Source organism: Zootoca vivipara, chromosome 5 (assembly GCF_963506605.1).
Source record: "Zootoca vivipara chromosome 5, rZooViv1.1, whole genome shotgun sequence".
NCBI classification, from domain to species: domain Eukaryota; kingdom Metazoa; phylum Chordata; class Lepidosauria; order Squamata; family Lacertidae; genus Zootoca; species Zootoca vivipara.
Window position 1 is genome coordinate 68769416 of NC_083280.1, and position 16269 is coordinate 68785684.

At 41.2% G+C, this 16269-nt stretch overlaps 2 protein-coding genes across 2 annotated transcripts; both read left to right on the top strand.

Annotated features, from left to right (window-relative positions):
* The first annotated feature begins 593 nt into the window (after positions 1 to 593).
* Positions 594 to 8960, top strand: TFAM (transcription factor A, mitochondrial). Its single transcript, XM_035137819.2, has 7 exons — positions 594 to 745; positions 3079 to 3218; positions 4519 to 4589; positions 4762 to 4911; positions 6394 to 6489; positions 7088 to 7144; positions 8317 to 8960. The coding sequence occupies exons 1-7, from the start codon at positions 681 to 683 to the stop codon at positions 8569 to 8571; spliced, it is 834 nt and encodes a 277-aa protein (XP_034993710.1). The 5' UTR covers positions 594 to 680; the 3' UTR covers positions 8572 to 8960.
* A 2120-nt stretch (positions 8961 to 11080) lies between these two features.
* On the top strand, positions 11081 to 16245 carry DNAJC9 (DnaJ heat shock protein family (Hsp40) member C9). The gene is made up of 5 exons (XM_035137818.2): positions 11081 to 11419; positions 12770 to 12910; positions 13983 to 14237; positions 14915 to 15001; positions 15733 to 16245. Exons 1-5 carry the CDS (start codon positions 11240 to 11242, stop codon positions 15850 to 15852), a joined length of 783 nt encoding a protein of 260 aa, XP_034993709.1. The 5' UTR covers positions 11081 to 11239; the 3' UTR covers positions 15853 to 16245.
* The last annotated feature ends 24 nt before the right edge of the window (positions 16246 to 16269 follow it).

Consider the following 16269-nt stretch of genomic DNA (forward strand, 5'->3'; position numbering starts at 1 on the left):
ACCTTTTCCTCACTGCCACGAAGGGCACGCTGACTCCGCCCACCGACCGCGCTCCCAATAAAAAACTATCTTCCCACCCGGATTTCCTTCCCCACTCCGCTCCTCAAAACATTCCTTCCCGCCGACGGGATGGACGCGCACGCGCAGGAAAGCATTCGAGCCCGCGTCTGCCGCTTCCCCAAGAGAAGCGGCGTAACGAGATAATTTAAACACCCGCGGTTCCCCAACTGAGCGGAACAAAGGTTCTAAGCCCTGACTAGCTAACCAGCTGCGTCGCAGATAACTCTGTTCTGCTCCCCCACCCCAAGATAATGCCTGCTCCCCACTAACATAAATCCTGGCTATGCCCAACCATCCCTATGTTTATGTATTTACCCCTATGCTCTCGTCCCCGCATATGGCGGCGCGCCGATAAAGAACCGGAAGTGAGGCTTTGTATAGTTGTGTCGCACCCCCTCCTGCTCGAGGTTCGCGAGCGCAATGCACTCGCACGTGCTTGTCATTCTTCCCCCAGTCCCCGCCCCTCCCCCTCCCCTCCTCCACCCGGCTGCGACTGCGCGGATTGCAGATAAGCAGAGCGTCGGGTCCTTTCCTCGGCTGCCCACAATGCCCCGCGCCAGTGGCGCGCGATGGTTCTGAGGCTCGAGGGCTGAGGGGAGTCGAGCGGAGGCGGCGCTACTATGGCGGCGGCGCTGCTGTCCCGCGTGTGGTCGTCTTCTGTTTCTGGGCCGCGTTATTTTCTCAGGTAACACTCCCCGCGGCGGGGCGGCATCCTCTCCCGGCACTCGCTTTTCTCGATGAGAGAAAAAGCCATTTTAGGTCCTACCCGGTGCTCGTTGACCTTTGAGGTAAAAGGAGCTTAGTCGATGGGCACAGACTTTCTCTGTGTCTTTCGCTGCTCCTCCTCCTCATGCCGTTGCCAGATCTCGATGTTTTGAGTTCGGGGCGTAAGTCTCCCTGTGGATGTTTCTAGAGTTGAAATAGGAAGGAGGGGAAGCTGTTTTCCGGAGGAACCCGTGCCCAGTTTTCTTCAAGGTAGAGTTAGGATACTTAAAAATAAAATCTGATAATTCAGTGAATCATAGAACTGTAAAGATGGAAGGGGGCCAAAGGGTCATCTAGTCCAACCCCCTGCAATGCAGCTGCCCCATATGGGGGGGGGAATCGAACCTGCATCCTTGGCGTTATCATCACCATGGGCACCCTGGTTTGCTGTTGTGGTTTTATTCGGCAACTGTATTACTTTGTCTCTGCTACCTGGTTTTCTTTTTGGGTGTCTACATGCTCTTGTACTATAAAATAACTACCGTGGTTTTAAAAAGTTTGAACCACCCTTTGTTTCTCTCTGTTGTGTTCTTACCAGGCTTGGTACCTTTCTTGGAAACACTGGTGAAGTTGGCAGGCAGGGAGATAGTAACTTTGCACTTGACGTGCATATGAATGAGATCTTCAAAAATCATTCCATGGGCTCTGACCTGATACACACAATCGTGGCCGTTTCCTGTGGGGGGCAGCTGCCCCCCATCAAATAAATAAAAATAACTAACCAATTGTGTCACAGATAACTCAGTTCTGCTCCCCCCACACATTATTCATGCCCCCCAATAGGCAAATCTTGGCTAATGCCCAGGCACACCATCCCTACATTTATGTATTTACATAATCTACGATATATCCCGTGCCTTCAGTATACCGGTACACGTAAGTCGAGGTACCGCTGTAATTGCATCCCTGGGAAGAACCCACACAACCAGCACATAAATTTGTTTTCAGCCTTAAGTGTTAGAGTCTCAAGAGGCTTGGTGACTCTTCTTACCTAATAGGCAATTGACTTGAATTTGAGTGCTATGGAGCCGAAATGTATTTTATTTTCCCTACTCAGAATATTAGCCAGAATTAGCTACTGGCCACCTTGTGGTTATCTCTTTTGATTAGAAAGGACCTTTGATTGAGACTTTGTTCTTGACTGGAGGGGAATCATTATTTCAGCTGGAATTTCTCACCTATTCTAGCTTAATTCTCCACCAATATGCTTCAGCTGAGTAAGTTGGTTCTAACTTTTATTGAGAAAAAGAAGCCTTCAACAACACACAAAGTAATGCTGTGCTTTTTATTAAGGGAGCTTGGTAATAGGGTTTTATATTTAGTTAATACCTTTTTATCTGGTCCAGACTGTACATTTCTCTTGTTCACCTTCAAAGCTATTGAAATTAATGGCATCATGATTAGAACTGCCAAACAAAAATGTCCAAAAATTATTTTATTTCATTAAATTTATACACTGCTTAAAAAAAACACCTCAAAGCGGTTTACATTTACATCATCATTAGCTAACTCTGTAGTTGCATATGACTTGTAGGGGGGTAATGAAGTGTGTGTGATTGCATCTAATCTCTAAACCAGGCATCCCCAAACTTTGGCCCTCCAGATGTTTTGGACTACAATTCCCATCTTCCCTGACCACTGGTCCTGTTAGCTAGGGATCATGGGAGTTGTAGGCCAAAACATCTGGAGGGCCGCAGTTTGGGGATGCCTGCTCTAAACTGAGCTTGATCCTAGGACAATTTGTTACAGAGGATAGAGGTGAAATCAGAGCTAGCATTCATTGGCTGGTCTGCTGTATAAACCAAAATCATAGAGGTAATTTTGTGTCAGGTCTTTCTGTTTCTGTCCACTTGACCCATTTGGGCTTGATGATATAGTGCTTCGGTGAGTCAAGAAAAAGTTCAATTTCAAAATGTGCCCTTGGAAGTCTGCTAAATCTGGGATTGGGTAGAAGATAGATTGATAGCATTTATATCCCATCTTTTCTCCCAGTGAATTCAAAGTGACATACACAGTTCTCCTCAACCTCATTTAATCACAACAACCCGAGTGGGGATTTGAACCCTGCTCTCCCATGCCCAACACTCTAACCACTATACCACACTGCCTAAACCAGGCTGTTATTTTTTATATTTGTGAATGTAGCTGCATTATTCATTTCCACTAGACTTCAGATTATTCTTTTTTCCTTGGAGTCTGATTTTATCTGAAGCTTCTGTTATATTAATAGGTATCAATTGTGCTTTTTTAAAGGTGCAGTGCTACCGGTACTTGTTCAGTAGAGAAATGGTTTTCAAAAGAAAGTAGTTCAGATAACCGTCCAAAGCACCCACTGACAGCATACATTCGATTTTATAAAGAACAGCAACCCTTTTATAAGAAACAACATCCAGGTAAGGAACTCATTAAGAATGAGATTTCACTGTAATAAAGGTTTTTGTTGTTGATTTGTAAAATGTTAAAAGACTTGACTAGCCTTTTATTTATTTTTTTGCCAGCATTCTCCTAACTTGCTTGAATCGTTGGTTTTCTGTCTGCAGCAAATTAATCCCCAAAGCCTCATTTTTAATTGCATTAAGTATAGCCATTGTGTACACTTGTATTTAGATAATCTGCGAACCCGCGTTCTACAAAAACTGTACTGTATCTAGAATGCTGGAAGGAAAGAGCCAAGTGGATGTGGTATGTTCCTAAATTTGGCTAGGTAATCATAAGTATACCACAAAATCAGTATGTATATCAATTTGCTGAGTAATATACTCAAAAACAATTCTGAAATTTAACTTTATCCTGTGAATCAACAGAGAAGAGGAGAGAATGAATGGCAAGCAAATAAATAACATGCCCCACTTATTTAGGCTTCATTTCAGTTTCGGGTGAAACAGCCCAGAAATGGCAGGTTTTGAGGAATTGTTTGAAGGAATAGAGTGGTGTCACTGTGCAGCAGTTCTGGGAATAAGCAGCATAATGGACATATATATTTAGGGAACCAGAGACTTGCATCCAGAAGTATGAAGAACTTGCACACTTAATGTTGCATGAGTTGATTAGCTGAGACTTTGTGTTGCATGTAGACACATTGAGAATGGATGTATGGCCTGTTCTAGATGTGATTCCACTCCTTCTAAAGGACCAGGTTAGCAGTTTAGGGGTGCTGCTGAGCCCAGCATGAGCCCAGCTAGCCGTGCTGTAGCTAAGAGTGCTTTTGCCCAGCTTCAGCTGAAGTGAGACTTTTTTGGTCACAGCCCAGTTATTAAGGGGGATTTCATCAGCCCCTGGCTTTGGTAGGTGGCCAAGATGATGTTATTTTGTCAAGATTTTAATAGTATTTGAGTGGTTAATCTTTTTTGAGACTGTCTTTTAAAATATTGTTTTCACTATTTTTATTGCTCTCAGTTTCTATTGTATTAAAATGTATGTTCATAATTGTAAACCACACTTTTGAGAACTCTAAGGCATTATATAAATATTTTTATAAATCCTGTGTTTTAACTTCTGAGAACAATAGTGTTTTGTACAATGCACACCAAATTTTAGCTTTGTTTCAAATAGTTTGGATATATCTGTCTGTCAAACCCAACTTGTTTATCAGTGATGAAGTTAATTTGAATTTGTTGATTCCTTAAATTTGTTTTTGAAATTTGACACTAAATTTGACAGGATCTTAATCCTTGTTTTTTTTTTACTCTGCAGGCATAGGTGTTGTGGACATCACAAAAAAGATAGCACACGCTTGGAGGGAGCTGCCAGCATCTGACAAACAAGTAAGCATGGATTTTGGTGTTCATGTGAACAGAATGTTATTCTATTTTACTACTAATAAAATTGCTTCCTTGGTTTGAAGAGACCTCCTTAATGCCTAGGATTCTGTGTTATTTGAAACAGATATATGTGCTTTTCACAAGTTTAGTAAAATTGTGTTTGCTCATATTCTAGCCATATGAAGCAGCCGCCAAGACTGACAGACAGATCTACAAAGAACAAATGATCAAATACAAAGCACAACTAACTCCTGCCCAGGAGGCAGCTTTGAAAGAGGAAAGGAGGAGGAGAGTGGAAAAAAGAAGAGCAGCAAGAAAAAAGAGGGTTAGTATCTAAATAATCTTCATAATTTTATTATCCACCCTTCACCAGTAGGTCCCAGGGCAGGTTACATTTTAAAATTCAAAAATAAAAACATTTAAAACAAATTAGTCACAGGAACAGGATAAGTCATGAAATATGATGATCTCATTGTCCAAATACCTGAAGAACGCTTGCCACCTTCTACCAAGATTTCAGTACAAAACACATGCTCTCACACCAGTTAAACATAAAGGTGGTGTATCTTTTGATGTTACACACCTTTTTTCCTTTTGTATACTTACAACTGCTACCTAATATTTAATAATTGCTGCTTACGAATAGTATAAAGGGAAAAGGTTTGAATTCTGTTTTTTAATTCCAGAATTTATAAACCACTCTACATTCAGGAAGTACTCAAGTGGTGTACAGAAACAGAGTTTCAAACAATACAAATAATAAAATGGTATTAAAGCATAAAAACTAACCTTGGGATAAAAGCTAAGTGTTTGAACCTGCTTCACTTCTAAGAGAACAATTTTTTTTTGTACTGTACATCTACCAATTTAAACTTTGATTTGTTTGTGGCTTTGGGGGGATCTGTGTAAAATCATGCAGATTCTATAACATCTATTTTAATTCTGCTGGGTCTGAATTTTACCCAAAGCCTCTGGAAAAGCAAAATAAAAACAAAAAGCACCTTTACATGTGTACACCTGTGCTTTTTCTGTCTGGAGCGGGGAAGTGGGTAGAAAAACAACCAGAGCAGCATTCCAAATTTGCTCAAGAGACTCAAAATGGTTGGGGGGCCCTGATTTAGGGCTTTAAAGGTTAAAACTGCTTGTTTGAATTAGGCATGGAAACTCACAGAATTGGCACAGAATTGGAGCTGTGTGTTCCAATCATAGAATGATAAGAGTTGGAAGGGACCTAAGGGTTATTTAGTCCAACCCCCTGCAATTCAGGAATCTCAGCTAAAATGTCCCTGACAGATCTCTGTGTCATCGTCTTCATTTCAGCGGCGTGGCTGGCCTTTCCCTTTCCCTGCTGTGTGGTCTTACAGGACTCAACATAGAAGCACTGCAACACTATACACAGAAATGGCAATGGTTTTCTAACCTAAGCCAGTTTTAAGAGGAATCTTTAGATTTTAACAAAATATTCTTTTCAATGTGACTTGGAGACCTCTGATTTCAATTCTATCTGTCTTGGAAATTGGTATGTCTTGTACAGCTGGGATTCAGATGTGTCTGGTGTTTTCGCATGCATGGGGCTTTTCAGCCTCTCCCTCCTTGTGGTGGCCTCTTACACCCCTCCCTCAAAAAGCTGAAAGGTCAGAGGGTCCTTCGGAGCAGCACTCCATAGGGTACAAGTCTAAGCCTTGGTCTGCTGAAAGTCCAAGTCTGTCATTCCCTAAATCGTAGATATAAAGGTGAGTGTGTTTTCTATGGCTGAACTTAATAACACCTGAGAGAAGTGCTCACTGATATCCTTTTGTCATTTTAGCAACTAACAATGCTTGGAAAACCTAAAAGACCTCGGAGTGCCTTCAACATTTTTATGTCTGAACACTTTCAAGAAGCTAAAGGAATCTTAATTCAGGTAAACCAAGGGAGGCTGTTTTAACAGCTACAAGGATGAACATCCTGTCTTTTGTATTGAGAATGAAAATTAGAACTGATTTAATGGCTATTTCCCATTATTGCCATAATCTGTTGAAGGTTCAGTTAGGACTTTTATGGTATTTTGAGTGCCTTGCGGGTTTTCATAGCAGTGTCCCTGACCAAGAGTTTCCACACAATAACTGTCAAAGATCTGGCATCATCAGGCTACACATACTGAAATTCCAAGCTAACATGATAGCTGCAGCTAATGGAAATGAAAACTTTAAATTTTGCCTGTGCGTAAGGGCCCAATTCGTTGGGACAATGGGAGATCCATGGCCAGCTCTCCTGCGTGTTTTTTAAAAAATAAATCTTAAGTGCAGCTGTAAGGGTGGGAGGGAATTGAGTCTTTCTCAATTGACTTAAATTGTTTAATAATAGATTTTGATTGGTCTATTCTGAGTAAGACTGACTTTAGGTAGCACCCATATTTTGTATATCTTGCATTATAAATATATGGCCGGTGGGTGGGTGTAGGGAGATTTCTGCTACAGAACTTCAGCAAATATCTTTGTATGTTTTCGTTCCTCTTGTAGGCAAAGATGAAAAATTTATTTGAAGAATGGCAAAAAATAAGCAGTTCCCAAAAGAAGGTATTGTCATAAAAGTGACTTGGAATTCCAATAAATTGACATTTAAATTTAGGAATTTGAATCTGTCATGCTTAAATGTGCAGCCAAGTGTTCTAGTAGTGTCAGTCAAGGTGCAGTACAGGGGTGTGAAATAATTCAATACATGCCATTCACCTATAGAAAGAAATAGGCATGGAGACTGGCCAGTTGCGTCCAGATAACAGTTCATTTTAAAATTAAAAGGGAAAGTTTTCAAACTCCTCTGGCTTGTGTCGGAGGAGAGTGTACATGAGCCTGAGACATAGTGATTCAATAATGTAAGCTACTACATTGAAGCAGGACACCATTGTTTCCTGTTAAGTCTGAATCAAGTCATAGTGTGTGAATGTGTGTGTTGTGTTCAGAAATCTAGGCCAAATCTTAATACTTACGTATGGCTGAATCACCGCTTCAAATTGTAATATTCAAAATACAAATCAGAATGTCAGTTACCTGTTTGGCACTTTGTGCCACCAAAAGTTTAAATGCCTCAGGTTTGCTTTCCTCAGGGAATTGTATGAGTAAGCATGCTTTCAGGAACTGCTCCTGGCATCACTTTAAGCCAGGGGTCAGCAAACTTTTTCAGCAGGGGGCTGGTCCACTGTCCCTCAGACCTTGTGGGGGGCCGGACTATATTTTGAAAAAAAATATGAACGAAATTCCTATGCCCCACAAATAACCCAGAGATGCATTTTAAATAAAAGGACACATTCTACTCATGTAAAAACACCAGGCAGGCCCCACAAATAACCCAGATATGTATTTTAAATAAAAGGACACATTCTACTCATATAAAAACATGCTGATTCCTGGACCGTCCGGGGGCCGGATTGAGAAGGCGATTGGGCCGCATCCGGCCCCTGGGCCTTAGTTTGGGGACCCCTGCTTTAAGCCATACATGAAACTGTCTTAAAATGCATGTACTTGTCATAAGGAAGATTATGCATCATAGCAAAAACAAGGGGTCATAATAACCAGCTTGTGGTGTTTTGCTGCATGAAACAAACACACATGAAATATTAGTCCTCAGATGTTTCAGGGATGTCTCTAGTAGTTGAAAGTAAATATACTGACATTCTGTAGTATATTACCTTTTAACAAACAACTTTTCAGTACAGTATGTGAATTCCATTTCTCTGTGCATTATTTTCCAGACATATCAGCAACTTGCTGAGGATGATAAGATCCGTTATGAAAATGAAATGAAATCATGGGAGGAGCAAATGAAAGAAATTGGACGCGAAGATCTTATACGTTATAAAAACAGAAGGAAACTATCAACAAGAAAGAAAACTAAAAAAAAAGTTGCTTCAGAAAAGAGGGCTACATCGTTAAAGAAGCCTTCGGGAAGCAAAGTTGCCTCAGCTGCAACGAAAAAGAAAGTTAAGGCAAGGCAGTCTGAGGAGTAAGTTGGAAAATACTTGGATTTCGTCATTTCTGATTGCAAGTGGAAAGAGACTGAAGTGAAGTCTTATCATTAAAGGAAAGACTCCCAAATCAAAGGTTAGACTTATTTTGGAAACTGTCAAGTAAGTAGAGTGAATCAAGATTGAGAGAATTTAAGCAGTGATTAATCACGAGAGAAGAGGTGCTTATCCCCAAATGTGTAAATAAGCATTCTCTTATAATTTTTTGCAGATTCTGTGATCTGTATAAATTCATAATGTCTAGTCGCTTATTAGAAATAGAAATTTAATGTAGGCTGCAAGTTTATTTTGTGTGTAAATGCATGTAATCACTGGAGAAAGCATGTATATTTGCTGATTTCAGCCTTGTAATTAAAGAACTACTGAACTTACAGGTTTTCAATAGTGTTTTTCAATTTTTATACGTACCAACAATGGATACTATTACTTATATTGCTTAGAAAAAAATAAAACTAGCGAGTTTGATATAAAACACTTTTTCCTCTCTCATTTTATTCAAATCTGAATAAGGCCATTTCTGTCTAAGATTGTTTTCAAAATGCATTTTATTGTGTCAAATAAACCCTTATTTCAAACATTAAAAAGTTTAAAAACCCAACTCACATATTGATCCAAACACCTGCACCAACAAGCTTGCTGCAGTATAGTATTAGGAAGAAAGGAAGATGCATATATCCAGGTATTGTCTACTCTCCTGCAGTTCAGACAGGAGGTTTTTTACAGCACACTAGGTGGAGACACCAGGAACCATTAGATCATTGGAGATTCATTCATCGAATCAGAGAATTGTAGAGTTTGGAAAGGACCCAAAGGGGCATCTTGTCCAACCCCCTGCAATGCAGAAATCTCAGCAAAAGAATATTTGACAGATGGTCACCCAACCTCTGTTTAAGTACCTACAATTAAGGAGACTCCACCACCTTCTGAAGTAGTCTAATTGTCGAAAGGTCTTCCTAATGTTTAGTTGGAATCTTTATTGTAATCTGAATCGGTTCATTAGAGGTTCTGTGCCAAAAACATCATAAAAACCAGGTAACAAGGAAATTAGAAGAATGTCAGCAACATATTTAAAAGCACAAAAAATGGAAAAAATATATGGGGGAACTAAACACCTCCCCAAACAACATACCCTTTCAGTACAGTACTTACACTTTTCAACCTCAAGTGGAGGAGCATTTCAAAACTGGCAAGGCAGATTTAAATATTAAATAATGAAGTGAAAAAGGCTGCTTTAAGTCAGGAAAAATAAATACTTATGGGTGACATCCATAGCCTGTACAGACCCACTGAAATATAGACTTAAATAAATCCAGCCCGTTTGAATAAAGTGTATCTACTCAGAATATGACTTAGTGTTGGCATAGGTTTTTTTCTTAGTGGCACAGTTTCTATTGCTTTGCCAGATCTGAAATGAAATGATTCTTCAACATCAACTTTATTGGACTGGTCATGTTGTGTGGATGCCGGATTATCGTCTTCCAAAGCAACTACTCTATTCCGAACTTAAAAATGGAAAGCGTAATGCTGGTGGCCAACAAAAGAGGTTTAAAGACTGTCTCAAGGCAAATCTAAAAAAGTGTAGTATAATCACGGACAACTGGGAGACACTGGCCTGTGAGCGCTCCAGTTGGAGAACACCCTTTAACAAAGGTGTCATTGGCTTTGAAGACACTCGATCTCGGGGAGAAACGTGCTAAGAGGAAGGCACTCCTGGCAAATCCACACCTTGATCAACTCCTGTCCGGAAACCAATGTCCCCACTGTGGAAGGATGTGCTGATCCAGAATTGGCCTGCACAGTCACTTACGGACTCATTGTTAAAACCGTGTTTATGGAAGACAATCTTACTTGGCTATGAGTGATCGCCAAAGAAGAAGAAGATAGGATCCATCTTCATTATGGGAAATAATATTAATATAATAATAATTTATTATTCATACCCCGCCCACCTGGCTGGGCTTCCCCAGCCACTCTGGGCGGCTCCCAACAGAATATTAAAAACACAATAAAACATCAAAACTTAAAAACGTTAAAAACTTCCTTAAACAGGGCTGCCTTCAGGTGTCTTCTAAAAGTAAAAGTTGTTTATTTCCTTGACATCTGCTGGGAGGGTGTTCCACAGGGCAGGCGGCACTGCCAAGAAGGCCCTCTGCCTGGTTCCCTGTAACCTCACTTCTCTCATAGGAACATGGGCGTAGGTGTGGTGTTGTTTTTTTTAGGGGAGACAAAACCTCAAATTTGCATTGATTTGTATAGATTTTTATTGATGAGGGGCAATTGCCTCCGCTTGGCTACGTCCATGTATGGGAGAATCTCTCTTCATTTTCTTACGAGGACTGCAGTCTATGTACCACTCTTCACCTTTTTGTATATCTAGGGTTAGTCCCTCCACTTTCCTCCTCCTCCTCTCTGCCCCCACCCTCTCTTTTAAGTTCGCGACATTTCGCAGGACGGCCGTAAAGCAGCGCGGGGTGGAGCAAGAGTGGGCGTGGCGGGCGGGAAAAGAGACGGGAGGACGCGACTGAGAAACAGCAGCCTCCGCAGGAGCAGCTGCAGGTTACTTTGGCGATTTCCCCTCGCCGAGAGCGGGACAGAGAGCGCGAGCGGGCGCAGGCGCGGTGGTGGTCTCTCCGCGCGCTTGGGCTCGGGGATGGGGCTGCTGGAGCTTTGCCGCGAGGCCTTCGGCGCCGCCGACCTATACCAGGTGCTGGGCGTGAGGCGCGAGGCTTCGGCCGACGAGGTCCGCCGCGGCTACCACAAGGTCTCGCTGCGGGTGCACCCGGACCGCGCTGACCCGGACAGCAAGGAGGAGGCCACCCGGCATTTCCAGGTGAGGGGAAGCGCGGGGAAACCTGCCTCGGACTCGTCGGCTGGAGGTTCTCCTTTCCCCGCCCTCCAACAGGCAGAAACCGAACCGGTTAAGTTCTGCGAGTTAGTTAGCCGCGGGCCCGGGTTCAAATCCTGCTCCGACTCACTTGGCACCAAGCTCGACTTAATCATAATATAATACAGTAATAATAATTTATTGTTCATACCCCGCCCATCTGGCTGGGTTTCCCAAGCCACTCCCGACGGCTCCCAATAGAATATTAAAAACACAATAAAACATTAGAAACTTCCCTAAACAGGGCTGACTTCAGGTGTCTTCTAAAAGTCAGATAGTGACTTAGGCCACTTGCACTCTCCGCCTCCTTTCGCAAAATTGTGTACCGCCCTGGTCTCCTAGGGTAGAAATACGACCAAAGTGGGATCCCTCAAATAATAGGAATAATTGGGTTTTTTAAAATAATGATGGTGACGATGATGATTTTATTATTATTTAATATTTGTACGCCACAGATCTGATTGGGTTGCCCCGGCCACTCTAGGCATCTTCCAGTATATAATTTCATCTGTAGATCTGACTTAAGATAAAAAACACAAATCAATAAAAAAGAACAAAGCACAGCTCCGTGAGGGTCCTCTTGTTCTAGGCAGGGATGCAACAGGAGTCCTGCCCATCCTTAGCCCCAATAGTCAACCTGCCTGCCTCCTTGCTTACAACCAGTAGCCCCCATGTAGAGCGCATTGCAGTAGTCCAAGCGGGAGATTAAACTAGAGCATGCACCACTCTGGCTAGACAGTCCGCAGGCAGGTAGGGTCTCAGCCTGCGTACCAGATGGAGCTGATAGACAGCTGCTCTGGACACAGAATTGACCTGCGCCTCCATGGACAGTTGTGAGTCCAAAATGACTCCCAGGCTGCGCACCTGGTCCTTCAGGGGCACAGTTACCCCATTCAGAACCAGGGAATCCTCCACACCTGCCCGCCTCCTGTCCCCCACGAACAGTACTTCTGTCTTGTCAGGATTCAACCTCAATCTGTTAGCCACTTGAGAAGTTCAGTTTCCTCTTCTGTCCTACCCGTTTTGGTTCTCTCCAATGTTTGGTGTTATTTTGGGTTTTTATAATTATACACTTCTGTTTGCCTACAGAGTCCCTCAAGTATGTTGCAACCACTGTGCAATTTTGGGGTAGTCCCGTTTTGTTGGCACCCAACTACTTTGAAATTCCACTGTTAAGAGGGAATGCTAGCATAGTAACATAACCTGAATAAGAAAGAAGCAAATTGTGAGGCAAGTGGGATGGTATGGGTTGTGTCTTACTGGAGTAGTGAGGTGATTTGTCTTGTCTCCTCTTAGATCCTGGGCAAGGTGTATGCAGTACTGAGTGACCAGGAACTGCGGGCTCTGTATGACCAGCAGGGGATTGTGGATGAGGAGTCAACTGTGCTGACTGAGGACCGCAACTGGGAAGAATACTGGAGGCTACTGTTCAAAAAAGTAGGTAATCTTCCTCAATGTGATGGTGGTCCTTATCTCACAACTGGAATGATAAAATCTGTAAAGAAAGTGCTATTTCTTTTATCTGTAGGGCAAACTTCTGTGGGACCTTTGCCCTCATCCCCTTTATTTTATTTTCAACTGCAGGATGGGTTGTTATTTGTGGTGCCAAATTTTTCTCTGGCTGCAAAAATCGATTTTTGCAAACCTGAACCTTATGTGATTTTTTGGGTGTAATATCCAGATATGATGTTCTGTTTTCACAGCTCAAGAAGTTCAGTGCCCTTTTCATTATTCCTTTGATCCCTGGAGAAATTTGCTTAATGTTATTGTAGTAAACGGGGTGCAGCTAAAAAAAATTTGAAGCTGGCATGGCAAGGAATGATAGCTCTGAAATGCTTTAGTGCTGAAACATCATCCTTTCAAGTTTGTACACTGTGGGTTGTATCCAACAGTGAAATACTCAAGGGTGGACCTATTCAAATTAATAGACTTGAGTTAGTCAAGCCCATTGATTTCACTGGGTCTAAGTATGACTTACGGATCCTTAATCCCCCACCCCCCTTTCCAGGCCAACTTTGACAGGTGGGCAGGACCCTTTGGGTGTCAGTGACAAGTGGCTGACACCTGCCAAAGTTCAAAGGAGCTCAAAGTTCAAAGGAGCTTTGAAGATGTTCTTTCAGCGCCAGTCTGATGATTGGTGCTGGGAGCCTGCCTTCGAAGGGGCTCCCAGTCCCCACCAATCAGCAATTACAGGGAGCCCCCTTGAAGACCAATTGGAGAATGCAGATTGGATTCAAGCTATTTTCTCCAATTGAAGCATGTTTCCTCTGCAGATGAATACAACCTGTGTGTGTCCCAATCTGCTTCATCTTGCTTTGCCTCGCTTTGGATATGGATACATTTCTTTCCATTAAAAAGGCCCTGTACAGATGAACTCAAATTACAGAAAAGTAAAATTTTAAAGTAACAATGAATTTGGGATGGAAAAAATGTGTGTGTGTAACTTGAGTGGGGTAAAAGGGATTGTCGTTCATGGATTCAACTCTTTTTGTTGTTGTTTTAAAATTAGATAACTGTAAAAGATATTGAAGACTTTGAGAAGAAGTACAAAGATTCTGCAGAAGAGCTGGTGGACATTAAAGCAGCATATGAGGATTTTAAAGGCGATATGGACAAAATTATGGAATCTGTACTGTGTGTTAATGATACAGATGAACCAAGAATAAGAGAGATTATCCAACATGCCATTGATTCTGGAGAACTTCCATCTTACAAAGCCTTTACGAAAGAGTCTAAGCAAAAGATGAATTCAAGAAAAAGGAAGGTAGGTTTGCAAGAGGCAAAAGACTCTGTGACAAAATGTGTAATTCTTGCCATCAACTACAGTTCTGAATGTTTCACCATCCATAAACATATTTCCTATTTCACGTAATGTACATTTTCAAATGTAACATCCTTTCAGGGGCTGAACCAGTGCTTGAGTTGCAGAGAGAACACAGCCTGTTTTCTTCAGCTACCGGTTTCTGGAAGTTTTATGAAGGGGAAACCCCCCCTCCCCCCGTTCAACCCAGTTCTTTGAGAGGAGAGAAAGCCTGTATTTCTTTATCTTGATGCATTGAGTGAACACACCAAATTCAGAAAATCCTTATGGAACAGAATCCTATTGGTTTTTTATCCTTCTTTTATAATTGATAGGTATTAAATGAGTACCATCTAGGATTTTATGATATACTCCCATTTATTTACTATTTATGATGTGGTAATCCTTTAATGTAAAACACTAGAATCTACCTACAATGCAGCAAAACATTTGCTGGCCTTTCTTCTCTCTGGGACTCATAAGCAAGTTTTCCTAACATTGTTCAAGCCATCCTGCAAATTTGTTGAAAATGGCCGGGTAGAAATGCTTACAATATAATAACAACAAATAAATTGCTTCCTGCTGCAATAGATTAAGAAAGAAATTTAGCATTCACTTCAACAACTGTGTCAATGTTTCAGGCTCGACGAGAAGCTAAAGAGGCAGAAAAATTAAGAGAAGAAATGGGTCTTGGTGAAGGGGAAGATGACCTAAAAGCACTAATTCAAGTAAGAGTAAAAGCTACAAAAAGCTACAAGTAAAAGCTACAAATCATTCTAACAAGTAGCATTACCTTTTGTTAGGGTAGAGGGAGCTTTTAACTCTAAATGGTTTAATCCTCCAGCATTGCAGAGCTAATTTTAATGTTCAGGATAGCAAAAAGCAGTAAGGTCCAATTGGGATTTTTTTTTACAGAGACTAGTGTTATTTAATTTATTCCGAAATGATCAGGAGTCACAGGTGAGCATTGAGACAGCCAGATTTACAGATGACACTAAATTGTTCATGATAGTGGTATCCAAAGGCGACAAAATTGCAAGTGAGATTTAGTGTGTATAAGAAGTTGTAAAGTGATGCATGTTGGGACAAAATAATAACCCTAATTTCACATACGTGCTGATGAGGTTTGAATAGGGCTGTGACTAAGGGGTTGAATATTTAAGGGAATTTGCGCATGAAAGTGAGGCAATGTGTGATCTGATTTCTTCATCAGTTAACTGCCAGCCAACAGTTGTCCTTAGTTTTATTTTTAAATAGTTCGTCTTGAACAGTATTATTCATACTTCACAGTCTGATCTCTTTCAAATATTCTGCAGATACACTATTTTAAAATATTTATATTCATTTTCTTATGTATACCACCTTATTAGTAACTTGATTAAATGCCAAACCTTTTGTAGTCAAAACTTGAGAAATATTTGTAAGCTCATTTAACCATCTTGTTTTTGCCATTTAACAGAGCAAAAATGAGAATCGAAAAACGGAAATGGATGATTTTCTGGCTCAGATGGAAGCAAAGTATGGAACCAAATCCAAAAAAGGAGGAAAAAAAACAGCACCCAAGAAAGGAATGAAATGACTTTGTTAATTTTCTTGTTTCATTTCATTTCTTCCGTTAACATTAATCTTGCTTTGAGACAGCCAAGGAAAGCAAGATGCTTTCACCAGTTCATTGAAACTCACATTGGGTAGAAGACATTCTGAAGAGGCAAGCTGTAGAACTAAAGCTGCTATTAAATGCTTCAAGATGCCACAGAGGAGTCAAGGTGGCATTTCAGACTGCAGTAGTACAGCAATATTGCTGTGAACAAGAAAGAAACTGGTAAAATGAAAAAACCCCAATCTTAAAAAAAAACACCTTCCCATCTGAATTAATGTAAAACGGTATTGTATGTTGCAGGAATATGTTTGCGTAAGTACTGTCAGTTTGACTTTATAAAGGCATTTATTAAACTTAATATGTTTTTGAAAAGTGTGTGAAAAGTCAAAATCTGCC

What these genes read in the sequence shown, in the direction of transcription:
- TFAM (XM_035137819.2), top strand. Translation starts at nt 681, where the DNA reads ATGGCGGCGGCGCTGCTGTCCCGCGTGTGGTCGTCTTCTGTTTCTGGG. An exon ending in TGCCAGCATCTGACAAACAA is followed by an intron (nt 4,590 to 4,761) that starts GTAAGCATGGAT and finishes CTCATATTCTAG; the next exon opens with CCATATGAAGCAGCCGCCAA. An exon ending in CTAAAGGAATCTTAATTCAG is followed by an intron (nt 6,490 to 7,087) that starts GTAAACCAAGGG and finishes TTCCTCTTGTAG; the next exon opens with GCAAAGATGAAAAATTTATT.
- DNAJC9 (XM_035137818.2), top strand. Translation starts at nt 11,240, where the DNA reads ATGGGGCTGCTGGAGCTTTGCCGCGAGGCCTTCGGCGCCGCCGACCTA. An exon ending in GGAGGCTACTGTTCAAAAAA is followed by an intron (nt 12,911 to 13,982) that starts GTAGGTAATCTT and finishes TTTTAAAATTAG; the next exon opens with ATAACTGTAAAAGATATTGA. An exon ending in TGAATTCAAGAAAAAGGAAG is followed by an intron (nt 14,238 to 14,914) that starts GTAGGTTTGCAA and finishes TCAATGTTTCAG; the next exon opens with GCTCGACGAGAAGCTAAAGA.